The 13976-nt window shown below is 33.7% G+C and overlaps 2 protein-coding genes across 2 annotated transcripts; one reads left to right on the plus strand and one right to left on the minus strand.

The window, feature by feature from the left end:
- The first annotated feature begins 8 nt into the window (after window positions 1-8).
- Window positions 9-4179, plus strand: LOC111718453 (NEDD8-conjugating enzyme Ubc12). Its single transcript, XM_023494054.1, has 5 exons — window positions 9-568; window positions 982-1040; window positions 1353-1520; window positions 1819-1983; window positions 3475-4179. Exons 1-5 carry the CDS (start codon window positions 520-522, stop codon window positions 3586-3588), a joined length of 555 nt encoding a protein of 184 aa, XP_023349822.1. The 5' UTR covers window positions 9-519; the 3' UTR covers window positions 3589-4179.
- Window positions 4180-4840: 661 nt separating this feature from the next.
- Window positions 4841-13460, minus strand: LOC111718448 (beta-1,3-glucan-binding protein). Its single transcript, XM_023494047.1, has 8 exons — window positions 13355-13460; window positions 12356-12510; window positions 9453-9573; window positions 7570-7699; window positions 6773-6866; window positions 6273-6547; window positions 5716-5867; window positions 4841-5040 (listed from the first exon to the last, which is right to left on the minus strand). The coding sequence occupies exons 1-8, from the start codon at window positions 13457-13459 to the stop codon at window positions 4924-4926; spliced, it is 1149 nt and encodes a 382-aa protein (XP_023349815.1). The 5' UTR covers window position 13460; the 3' UTR covers window positions 4841-4923.
- Window positions 13461-13976: the final 516 nt, after the last annotated feature.

Below are 13976 nucleotides of genomic sequence, written 5' to 3' on the forward strand. Positions count from 1 at the left end.
ATGAGGGGGGGGGGGGGGGGGGGTTCCAATAATCGTATACTAGGAAATTACCAAATATACATCCCTGCTAGCACTAACATTTTTACTAACACATATATACAATTAAGTTTTGACCTTCCATCTGTGCCATTTTGTTAGTCGAAATTTTTAGATTACATTTTACACAAAAAAAAATTTAAATATTTTCACGACGTTTTTTGGTTTTTTATTCTTATCTAGTATTTATAGGAAAAGTTTAGAGGAAAATATAATAAATTTTAATACTTGGTAACATAATTTGAACAGAAATAATAACTGAAATGTGGATTTATGGCATTAAGCATATTTCCCACCGCAATTAAGCTAATTAACATGATAGTTAAAGTTAAGTTTAAAAATATCTAATTTTTCAGACACATTTTAGTATCTTAATTAATGAGATGAACTTGGGGTAGAGAGGCAGTGGAGTTGAAATCACCAGCGGCGTGGGCGCTTTTTAGACAAGATTTAGGTTGATCGGAAGAGACGAGAGAAGACAACATGCTGAACCTGTTCTCATTGAAGCAGGAGAAGAAGGACGAGGCCGCAGGAAATTCAAAAATTTGTCGTCTCATCACATTATATATTAGACTTTATGGTTGTAATTCTCACAAGGAATCAGGACCATAACTGCAGGGATTTGTAAACAGGGGGGGGGGGATCCCTTTTACATAGAAAAAGCACTTAGTTTTTATGTATTTTTAAAAGCCCGGAAACCCAAAAACAATTTTTCGTGCAATAACAGTGCTTAGGATCCGCATTTTTTTAAGTACCCCTGGATATTCTGATGTACCAACATATACCAAAAAAAGAAAATACAGAGTATCTCTGTCATCCTTGATCAGTCAAAGGTTTAAGTGGTACCGTTGTGAATCTGACATTGCCTTCTTTTTTTTGCATGGAAGGCCACTTGAAATTATGCTTACAGTCCTTTTTATTATAACCTCAACTGTTTGAATTAAGGCGGAGGCCGAACCTCGAACAAGAAGAAGGCTAGTGCTGCTCAGCTCAGGATTACTAAGGTAGGATTTTATGAAAAATGTAATTTTCTGGACATTTTATCTTTTAGAAATTGGTAATTAATGCGATCTGTTTACCACATTGCTAAGTTTTCATTACGAATATCCTTTTTAAAAGGCTTAAATTTAATTTTAACAATCTTCAATGCTAAGTAATTGATTGAATAAACAGAAGTTCCAAGGTCCCAGGCCTTATTGATTGATTGATCCCAGGTCTTAAAGTGATAGATTGATTGCATAAATAGCTTTCCATGTAGATCTGCCAAGTTTCATTGCTTCTCTAGATGATGTGTATTCAACTAATTGTTTGTTCAGGATATAAATGAACTGGAACTGCCTAAGACCTGTAAAACAGAGTTCCCTGACCCCAACGATCTACTCAACTTCAAGGTGAAAATATTCCCCGACGAAGGATTCTACCGGCAGGGTCAGTTCTCCTTCAACTTCAAGATTGGAGATCAATATCCACATGAACCACCTAAGGTAAAGAAACTCATACTCTCTTAAATTAGAGGGAGTTTTACCGTAATTTCATGCAATACTCCTTCTAATGACTGTCATAACCGATTCAGCTTCAGTCTTGTCTTTTCTGAAAGGTTTATCATGGTCCATTTAACTTTAATTCAGAAATATTTTTTTAGAAGTTAATCCATTGAATTCTTTGATAACGACTAACTAATAAAAACATATTTTCTGTGGTATTGTTTTGAATCGAATCGTCATTTAAGTTATGACAACAACGAAACGAAACAAATTGATTAATTGATTTGATATTTTTCAGGTTAAATGTGAGCACAAGATCTACCATCCTAATATAGATCTTGAGGGAAACGTTTGTTTGAATATTCTCCGCGAGGATTGGAAACCTGTTCTCACAATCAACTCAATTGTGTACGGTCTTCAATACTTGTTTCTCGAGCCTAATCCCGAGGATCCACTAAACAAGGTTAATTTTAAATTATTTTCTCTTGTTTTCAGTTTATCAGGGTGTATGTGAGTCAGTGCTTAGGATCCGGATCCGGATCCAAGGGGTAAAATATTGACCAAAAACAAAAAAAACTTTTTACTCCTAAAACCCAAATCTGAACTTTTGATTTGATTTTGAGATTATAAGAATTTCCTCATTTCTGAATGGTTCATCAAGTTTTAGGATATAAATCAGCAAAGAAATAAAACAAAAAATTTGAAAATTATTTTTTGTCAAAAAATTCAGTAAATCTTAAAGTTATGACCTGGATCCGGATCCATTTTTTTCCAGTGCGGATCCGGATCCGCACCAAAATTAAATGAATCCTAAGCACTGATGTGAGTATAATATTTTCATTCAGGGTGTCCCACAAGACATGACTTGGAGATCATCTTTGAAATAATTTTCGGCATTCATCCGTCAATTTCAATTTACATTTAAAAAATTCCCAGAAAAAGTAATAAAAAAATACCCCTTGAGCCTTGTTCAATAAATTCAAAATTGTCTGTGTACTGAAAAAAATGCTTTATTCTTCAGTAATTTGACTGCAAAGAAAAGGCAGACCACATTTTGGAAACACTTAACAAGAAGAATTTCGATGCGTAGGAGCATTTTTCGAAATGTCTTCTTTTATAGGACTAGGTGTTTTGTACTCTTTTATACCTATTGACAGGACTAGGTGTTTTGTACTCTTTTATACCTAATGACAGGACTAGGTNATGCGTAGGAGCATTTTTCGAAATGTCTTCTTTTATAGGACTAGGTGTTTTGTACTCTTTTATACCTATTGACAGGACTAGGTATTTTGTACTCTTTTATACCTAATGACAGGATTAGGTGTTTTGTACTCTTTTATACCTATTGACAGGACTAGGTGTTTTGTACTCTTTTATACCTATTGACAGGACTAGGTGTTTTGTACTCTTTTATACCTAATGACAGGACTAGGTGTTTTGTACTTTTTTATATCTAATGACAGAACTAGGTGTTTTGTACTTGTTAAATGCATGTTAGAAATGCCGCAAATTATTTCAAAGATCTAGGACTATCTTTAAATCGACTCTCAGCTTTCATTTTCTTCTTAACAACTTTATTCAATACAAAACAAATCAACAATTATATTTTCATTTATAGAATCATAGAGAGAAAAAAACGTCTCACTCTATCTTCGTACCTATTGCTGTAATGAGTTGCTTTTCGCAGAGCTCTCCATTAATTAAGGTTTAATCAAAAATAGTTTTGCAAGCGTAGTTGCAAACTTTTCATCTTCAAACTGAAATGTGAACGTGAACAGAACTGCAGTATATAATTAAAAAAAATATATTTTATATTATATATTGCAAGCGTAGTTGCAATTGAATGACTTTTCATCTATATGAATAAAAAAGAAAAATAAGCAACGAAAAAAGGCATAAAAGACCTAGCTTTCATTTTCAGTATCTTAGCAAAAACTGAAATGAATTATTTTAGGAGGCCGCCATTGAGCTTCAATCGAACCGTCGTCTGTTCGAGCAGAACGTGCAGAAAACTATGAAGGGAGGCAGCCTTAACGGAGTCTACTTTGATCGTTGTATTCGATCATAAACAAAGATTTCAGACATGTGTTCCGTCAAATCCCCACCCACTCACCTACACTCCCACATTGTTTAACCATGTCATTTCAGATTTCTAACATCCTACAACCAACCTAATCCTCATCGGTTTCTCCTCTCCGTACTCTATCCATATTCCATATTCCATAACTAGTCCAAACACTGTTTTATTCAAAACTCTTCTTTCGCCAGATAAGTCATTCACTTGACCGTTATTCTTTAATCCCACACTCAACCCTCACTCTACCTCAACATCTACACTTTTATTCACCCCGCTACTCATAACACCCCGACATAAAAGCCCCGCCACTCTGAACCTCCCGACATATATAGCCCCACCACTCTACAAACCCCGCCAAATCGCTTACTCTGCCACTTCCACAGTTCCTTTCTGCGCCACTTCCACAGTTCTTTTCACCGCCACTTCCACAGTTTCTTTCTCCGCCACTTCCACAATTCCTTTCACCACCACTTCCACAGTTCCTTTCTCAGCCACATTTCACAGTTCCTTTCTCCGCTGCTCCTTCAACTTTATATTATAAAAACATTTAAACTTCTGCAATAAATGTAAGTTTCATCTAAACTTTGAGACTAACTGTTGCAAGATTTGTTCAATGTTCAAATATTTTTATGTTGGTGGATAAATAGGTAGGAATATTGGGTAAATTATTCTAACGTATTTATTCTGAGATCAGATCTTTTATGTTGTAAACCTCGGGATTATTGATTAATTTAATTCCTTCTCTATAATCATACCTTGCAGGAATATCTTTAATGAAGAGATTAAACATTGATCATCAAATTAGAAGTTGCACTTCAGATCTAGGCAAGTCCTGATTTTTATGAACACAAAAAGGTTAAGTTTGATTTTCATTATTGATTATTTACTATTTTTCTACCAGTTAATAATTTTATAATTTATTTTTGTAGTGTGTTTTTTCTTCTAAAATCTCATTTTCTCTCTTCCAACATTCCCACCCCTACAGCTGATAATAATAATGGGATTTCTATTTTCTTACTTTTCCCTTAAAACCTATATTTTTGTATTAAATTAACTTTAACGACATAGCTTTAACATTATTTTCTTTGCCATTCATCTCATGATTTTTCCCAAAGAATATTTTTTATTAGATTTACCCAAGAATGAGATTATTTTTTTTACTCGTCATTGTTTTAATTAAATGGGTAGAACTATCTAAGCTGCTAAAATTATTAAGATACACATAAAATATTACAGTGCAACATTTTAAACTTCAAATATACTTTTATTCTTATTTTTTGTCATTATTACATTTTTTCCATGTTTTTCATAAATTCCCATGATGTTCTAGATAGCCCAGACCTTGATGTAGTCCACCTGCATGGCCGCCTGCTCCCCATTGTTCTCCTCGGGGTTCCAGGTCGGATACCAGGAACTCTTCGCGTTCCAGAAATCAAGAGAAGCCTGATAATGATATAATGATTTAAGATACAGATAGATTGACAGATTACATGATTGAGTAGTATTCATAAGACATGAAAATTTAACACACTGCTCTGGTTTTCAAACATTTGGAAATTTTTCCCTGATAAATCAGTGGACGCTAGATAGTGTGTGTTGGATATTAAAAATTTTACTTTAAGGAGTTTTCAGCATATGAGATTTGCAACGGTAAACTCTAGTTTAAACTACATTGAGAATCAGACCACTCTGGAATATGAAGTTGACTTGTAGAATCAAATTATGACAATGAGCATGATACATAGCAATCGTGCAGTGCATACAGACCATTTTATCAAAATATTGCTTTAAAGTCGTCTTCCTATTCCACATATTACTGATTCTCAATTTATCAATTATCATCGACGGAGACATCTTCATCATTGATCTGAAAATATTTTCTTCTGTCTCTAACTGAAAATATTCGATCACAGTAATGCAACTGTACTATTTTAACGATAGAGATGAATGAGCAAACAGTTGAAACTTTTTAATTCCCGAAAACCAATGAAATCAGATAAAAGTTGTAAAGGTTCTTTTTTGAATCATTAAGGGCACAATATGAATCAAAAGATCACGTTAAAAAAATTTAGATTAAAAAAATGCTACAATCAAGTTCTCGTATACAACTGAACCAACCTGAGGAGAAGTATTTATCCATGGTTTCCCTCCCTCGTTAGTAAAATCATCAGAGAAGTATCCGGTTCCTCCAACAGCTACATTTAGGATCAAGAAGTATTCTCGGTCAAACGGAGCACTCTTGTGAAATCCTTCCCAGGGGTTCTTCAATCCTAGGAAAGATGGTTAGTTACATTAACCCAACCACTTATTTTAAAAATAACAATAGTACAGAATGGTATGCAGCACCAGGGTGCTTTAAGCCGCTTATCTTTAAGGTTGACATATAACCTATTTTAACTAAGAAAAAAAAGCAACTTTGTAGATCAATTGGTCGTGTGTTTTTAATTTTAAAAGTATGTCAAACTTATTGGGGTTTCATAGCATTTACAAAAAAAACTTAACAACATATTTTGGAATATCTGTTCAGAAATTTAAATAAAAACTTTTCTTGTTGCTAAAAAATTCCACTGCACTTAAAAGAAAATATCAAAGAAAGGAACAACCCTGTTAAGAAAAATTGGATCTCATTAATTCAGAGTTGAATCAGGGCTTGTCTTGCATAATTTTCTCCCTACCTGGCCAATCCGTCTCAAACTCTCCGTGTTCCCACATCCCTCCTTCAGGATATGTAATCCGTCCTATCTCCTCTCCGTCCACGGAGAAACTCATGTAATCCGGAGTCCACTCGGTCTGGTAATTGTGGAACTCTGCGTCCCAACCCTCTGCAAGATTTTTGACCCAATGAGCCTTGGACCACTCGTTGGTCTGGACATCTAGACCGTACTGCAGGGTTGCTCCGTACTGTTCTACTCCAACATTTACTCCGTCCTGAGTCAGTTTTCGGTTTCCTCTGATAAACAATTTTTTGTTATTTCATGCCAGATTTTTCGTCTACTTTTTTAACAAACTTTATTTATTTTTCATAAAAATCTCCAGTGCATGGTTTGAATTAATTTAAGACTGGATTTCTCCTAACTGACTATTTATTTAGATTTTGCTAATATTAATAAGTCACTTTAACAAAGAAAAATGTTGTCATCTTGCCATTACAACGATTATTACAGTTAATATCTACCTGGATTCAAGAATATCTATCTCTCCACTAGCTGGCCACATTCCATAGGCTTCTCTTAGAGGCAGAAGCCAAATGGCTGGCCAAATCCAATCCCCTGTTAACAAAGGAATTGAGTCTTTGCCACAAACTCTGATTTTCTAATCCCTATGTCTAAGCAACCCAATGTCGTAGACCATATGATATTTCAAACAAGGAATTCTGCTAATCGAAGTTTGAAACATCAAAGTTTTACAGCATTATATTCATGTTGTTAAGATATATGGATTAGAAAATTTAAGCTTGTTGCAAAGACTCAATTCCTTATAAGATTTTTATAAATCATCCAGAATTTTATCCTAATTCAAATCTATTTAGTTATGCACACAATGATTCTTTCCTACCGAACTAAAGTATTTTTACATTATTGATTTTAAACAAATAACAAATAAAAAAAAAACCACTTTGCTCTTTTCTTTAACTATTAATTGATTCCGGCATGTGATCATAAATGGACTAAAATTACATTTTTGAAAAATGTTACTTTCTGTAAAAAGCTACACAGAATTGATTACTGATCTTCAAAAATCAGTGATCTGGATTAATCAATGATGAAAATTTCTCAAGATTGTTAATGGTCATGATAAATCACTGATAAGGAGCAATCACTGATAAGGATTGATCAATGATTTGGAGTAATCACTGATCAGGATTGATCCAATGATTAGGAGCAATCAGTGATAAGGATTATCAATGATGTGGAGTAATCACTGATCAGGATTGATCCAATGATCATTGATCAGGATCGCTCTAAAATTTACCTGACGGCATCTTAGCTCTTGCTTCAACTTTGCCGTAGGTGAACCCGAAATGATTTGCAGTTCTCAACCTTGCAGAGGCGATAGGGTTGATTATATTAGGGCCAGAACCTTGTCTCATACACCCGTAAAACTAGAATAGGATTGGGTTGATTATATTAGGTCCAGTACCTTGTCTCATACACCCGTAAACTAGAATAGGATAGAGTTGATTATATTAGGTCCAGTACCTTGTCTCATACACCCGTAAACTAGAATAGGATAGGGTTGATTATATTAGGGCCAGAACCTTGTCTCATACACCCGTAAAACTAGAATAGGATTGGGTTGATAATATTAGGGCCAGTACCTTGTCTCATACACCTGTAAACTAGAATAGGATAGGATTAAACCTACAATGTTTTTATTAGTATTAGCTAATAATGACTCTACAATTAAATAAAAAAACTTGATTCCAATCTTGGAATTAAAATTAAACGAGATAAAAGGTCCCTGTAAGTCCCGGCTAAGTGGGGAGAGTGAGCATCGTCTCAATTTTCCAGGGAGATGGAATTAAGTTTCTCAATTTTTTCCAGAGGGATGTCCCCCCCCCTAAGCTGTCAATGAGAAAAGAAAAGAGATAAGAGTTGTTTTGTTTACAACTGGGTATAAGTTAACTTCTTATTTAAAGTACACATTGAGATAAAGATTACAATTTCAAACCCAACAAATTTCTTTCAAATTACGAACCAACGAAGGAAATCAAATTCTCATTCAATGTTCATTGAAAAATTTAATTAAAACTGATTCGGTAAACATTTATCTTAAATTAGAAAATTAGAAGATTTACTTGAATCAGTGTAAAAAAATAAATAAATTTTGTAATTCTCATTTTAATGTTATAAAGATGTTCAAACGAATTCAGATTTAATAATTTTAATACAAAGAGAACCAATAAACTTTGAAATAGGAAGAAGACTTTTAGAATCAAGTTATGACTTAAAGTTGTCCAATGAACATAGCTGTGTCTCAGAACAAACACCTCCAGATGTTTACCTGAGAGTTGGTGCAAACACCTCCAGATGTTTACCTGAGGGTTGGAACAAACACTTACAGATGTTTACCTGAGGGTTGGAACAAACACTTACAGATGTTTACCTGAGGGTTGGAACAAACACCTCCAGATGTTTACCTGAGGGTTGGTGCAAACACCTCCAGATGTTTACCTGAGGGTTGGTGCAAACATCTTCAGATGTTTACCTGAGGTTTGGTGCAAACATCTCCAGATGTTTACCTGAGGGTTGGAACAAACACTTCCAGATGTTTACCTGAGGGTTGGAACAAACACCTCCAGATGTTTAACTGAGGGTTGGTGCAAACACCTCCAGATGTTTACCTGAGGGTTGGAACAAACACTTCCAGATGTTTACCTGAGGTTTGGTGCAAACACCTCCAGATGTTTTGAGGGTTGGAACAAACATCTCCAGGTGTTTACCTGAGGGTTGGTGCAAACACCAACACTACAGATGTCTACCTGAGGGTTGGAACAAACATCTCCTGGTGTTTACCTGAGGGTTGGTGCAAACACCTCAAGATGTTTACCTGAGGGTTGAAACAAACATCTCCAGATGTTTCCTAAGGGTTGGTGCAAACATATCCAGGTATTTACCTGAGGGTTGGTTTAAACATCTCCTGGTGTTTACCTGAGGGTTGGAACAAACATCTCCAGATGTTTACCTGAGGGTTGGAACAAACATCTCCAGGTATTTACCTGAGGGTTGGTTTAAACATCTCCTGGTGTTTACCTGAGGGTTGGAACAAACATCTCCAGATGTTTACCTGAGGTTTGGTGAAAACATCTCCAGGTGTTTACCTGAGGGTTGGTGCAAACAACTCCAGGTGTTTACCTGAGGGTTGGTGCAAACATCTCCAGGTTGACCTCCCCAGAGATCAAACTGACCGTTCATGATGAAATCCTCTCCAAACCTATCCGAGGTTAAGGTAGGTTTCAGGAAGAGTGTACTGTCCCTGCTCAGATAACACTGCGATCAAGTCTCAAAATCAAAAATTTTACAGGTTAACCCAGTACTTCAGAGACATCGAAAGAATTTATAAAATGTCGTTTTCTTAATTTATAATGGAATGCTGCAGATATATTTTTTTTTAATTGAATGATTATATGGAGCTTTTTAAAAAACTGTCACCGCATATTTATTAATTTTACAATTACAGAGATTTAGGTACAATAGTATAAAACCCATTGAAAAATTGTCAAGACGACACTTTGTAAATTTTTCGATGTCTCCGAAGGACTTGGGTCAAACTGTATAAAGGATTTTTTTTTTGTTTAAAGGGACTAGGCGTAGATTCAAGTGACTCTCTAAGCAAAATTGACAATCCCCGATTCACCACGGAAACATTTAAACATTTGCCTGATAAATGATGTGAAAGGTATTGTAGTTTTCCAAAATTTAGAAGTGTAAAATTCGAATATTCTCTATTTGTAAAGGAATGTGCGAGTCACTTTTGTAGTGAATCCACAATTAAAATTAGCCAGTTTTTTAGATTAAAAACATTGATATATAATATATACTTAATTAGACAAAGCTTTAAAAGTAAATTGGTCATTTCCATCTTTTAATAGAGGGTCACTTGAAATTACGCTCATAGTCCATTTAAGTATACTTCATTTAACTTGTTTTGTTCTTGGCAAATTTTCATAAGTGGGTTTCTACAAAAATGACTAGCGCATTTCTTACTCCAGAAATAATGGAGATATTATCAGATTATAACACTTTTCAGGACAAATTTATTTGGTTCCAGAACAGAAATTCTTAACATTTTGTGATTCTTAATAACTATTCAAAAAGAGCAGGTTATGATCTGAAATATTGTTGTTTTCAATCTTCGTTTCAATTTACTTTATTTTAACGATGATTTTGCAACGTTTTCTTAAAATAGAACTTTTCATTTATATAATTTCTGCGATCTTCTATTTTTAGATTTTTGCATGGATTTGTTGCAGAAGGTTGAGTTTATCCTTTATTTAATTACCCATTTGCATGAAATAATAAATGCATACAATTTCCATTTTGAAATTTTACATCAGATTTAATTCAACCATGTAAAGGTTTATTACTCCTGATTAATTATAAAAGCCTTGTTAATTATTCAGGAACTGAGCTTTAATTAGAATTTATTTTAATTCAATTTTTTGTTTGCCTTTATAATCATAGAAAGCAAATTAAAGGAGTTGAACCTTGCTACAAATTCTAATTATCTAATCCCTATATCTTTGCAACAAAATGTCATAGACCTTAGATATTTCAAACTATGAATTATGTTAAATCAATTAATCTATGTTTGAAATATCAGGTTGCAAAAATATGGAATTCCAAATTTGAGTTTTTGACAAAGCCTCAATTCCTTTGTTCAAACTATGAATTATTTTAAATCAATTAATCTATGTTTGAAATATCAGGTTGCAAAGATATGGAATTCCAAATTTGAGTTTTTGACAAAGCCTCAATTCCTTTGTTGAAATATATATATTTTAAATTAATTGAATGGAATTTTCTTCAAAACCTATCTTGTCAATTATAACTTTGTAAAAAAATGAATTTCCAACGCAATTTTAAGTGACCCTCAATCTAGAAAGTACCATCAATGATCGACGACGGTACCCATACTTCTATTTGAATAGAAATCATTGAGACATCTTTGTTTTTGTATTTAAAAATTGACAACCTGTGATGATGCGATTTTCAAAAAAAACGATGCGTAGATTTCTACAAAGATAAAATTGAGCAACAAAACGGCGAACATTTGTCACATCACAGCAGCTATGTCAATTATGCATTAAACCAGGTCACCAGGTATCATTAATATTTTTGGTAGTCTTGACACGAATATTTGGAAGGCTTTAAAAGGACAGACCGGTTATTTAAGGTAGTTGAACAGAGTATGCAGTGTTGTGGAAAGCTTCTTTAGGATTCATTTAAGACATATAAAACTATTTAAAGATCTGTAAATCCTGAGTTAGAGCGCCAATTTGACGTTCAAAACTCCTACTTTGGGGGTGGTTACGTTTTCAGAATTAGTTTTTTTAATTATTAAATAACGACGACACAAATGAAACAAAACTCTACAGTAAACTAAATAGTTGTTAAGGAACCGGTTGAGAAAATAAAAATTAATCTTATCATCGAAAATAAGTAATCTTGTTCAATTATTAGTTTCTATTTCTCATTATTCTAGTTTCTCATTATTCACAAAAATTTTCTGCAGATTTTCTGGAATTATTATTGAAAAGGCGACATTTGAAGAATTTTAAGAAATCTGCGAATAAATTCAAAGAAAATAAGAAATTTAGTATAATGATGAAACGAAATAATTGATTCTAGCATTGATTTATTCACAAATTTCTTTTGAGAAATATGTTCCCATCTAATTAGATTACTTTATTTCATAATTTAAAAAATCCGATTCTAAAAACGTATCCACCCCCAAAGTAGGAGTTTTGAACGTCGAATTTGCGCTCAAACTCAGGATTTACAGATCTTTAAATAGTGTTATATGTCTTAAATGAATCCTAATGAAGCTTTCCACAACACTGCATACTCTGTTCAACTACCTTACATAGCCGGTCTGTCACAGGTTGTCAATTTTTAAATACAAAAACAAAGATATCTCAATGATTTGTATTCAAATGGAAGTATGGTTACCACGAACTGCATACTCAGTTCAACTACCTTACACAGCCGGTCTGACCCTTTAAATTTTTTGTTTGCTCATATCTTGATCTGTGTTCCTGGTGTAAGAATTAGATCTATTGTTCCAATAAACCTGGAACTCCCAGTTTCCTCCTCCTGCCATTGTTATCTCATGATCCCACATGTCCAAATCAATCTCGTCAAACTCGTCGTAGAATATCAAATCTCCGGACTCATGGCATTGAGGAACACCCTGAATTGAAGGATTATAATTAAGGAATTGACACAAACTCAAATTTTCTAATCCCTATATCTTTGCAACCCATGTATGAACCAAGCTCAATAATGCGTAGATGAAGCAGGAACCGAGTTTAAACCAGGAAGATTATCTGAATTGTACTTAAAGAAGGAGTTGGAGAATATACTTCAGTCCCGCATACCATCTAGCGGGGTTCACATACACTTTATATTCGGCAATGTTTTTATCGATTGGAATAAAATATACAATAATTAGTTGTGCTAGTTGTGCTAGTTATGCATTTAGGTACCTTCCCACCTACCAGACTGTTGTCCGGTATACTCAATGTTGTATACCTTTGATATTTTAAACTATGAATTATGTTAGATCAAATAATCTGAGGTTGCAAAGATATAGAAATTAGAAAATTTGAAAATCATTTTCCCCAATTTAGCGAAAAAAAAACTTTTTAATCAAAGATTTTCAAGAAAGGGGGGGGGGTAATAATTTTTCAAGAAAATATACACCCCCAACAGAACTTATCCATGATAATGACTGATCTCATAACCTCTCCCTTAACTTTATTTAACAGTTCCAAATCTTGAATGAATTTGCTTAAAATTGAATCTACCAATGTATTCAATTATAACAACTTGAGTCTTTGTTACTAACTCAAATTGTCTAGTCCCTATATCTTTACAACCTGATGGTGTATGTATACCTTTAATATTTTAAAATATTAGATTTATCAGAAATCATAGTTTGATATATTTAAGGTTTACGACATTCGGTTGCAAATAACTGTAACTAGAAAATCAGAATTTTTGGCAAAGTCTCTGTTCCTTTTAACCCCTGTAACCTGTAGGGTGCTCATGGTAGGGGAGGAGAATCCAGAGCAATTCCTTTTTCCCTCAATAGAGGTCGCAGACAGGAGAACAACAACTACTCCGAGAGGAACCAACATCCTAGTAAGCAAGTATAAGTGATAGAAGACAAAGAAAATCTTAAATATTCTAAATACGGAACGTAAAATAAGAAAAGTTTAAAACTGGAAGTCTATCTTCAAAGTATATAAATATTAATTTCTATTTGTTTGTTTGGCCGATTAACTCATGAACCCCTTGATTGACTTAACTAGTATTTACTATCGATAGAACCACAGGAAAGTTTTGGTGTAAAAGTTTTAAGTTGAGTAGGTTGAATTTTAAATGATTAAGTATCCAGACAAAGCCGGGTATCCCTGGTTAGATAACTAAATATAGTCAATACTCATGTATTAGCTATTCATCCTGAAAATTGCATAACGCATGAATAGATTCAAAATTTAATAGTTTTTTGTTTTTCATTTGTGTTATGAATTAGTTTATTTTGTTTTTGTGCTGTACTGTACTGTATTGTACTGTACTATATAGTGTATAAAATCTTATGGAAGACTTTAAGAATTTAAAGTAATTTCAATATTCGTACCTCAAAGAATATAA

The sequence above is a fragment of the Eurytemora carolleeae genome, unplaced genomic scaffold (assembly GCF_000591075.1).
Source record: "Eurytemora carolleeae unplaced genomic scaffold, Eaff_2.0 scaffold176, whole genome shotgun sequence".
NCBI lineage: Eukaryota > Metazoa > Arthropoda > Copepoda > Calanoida > Temoridae > Eurytemora > Eurytemora carolleeae.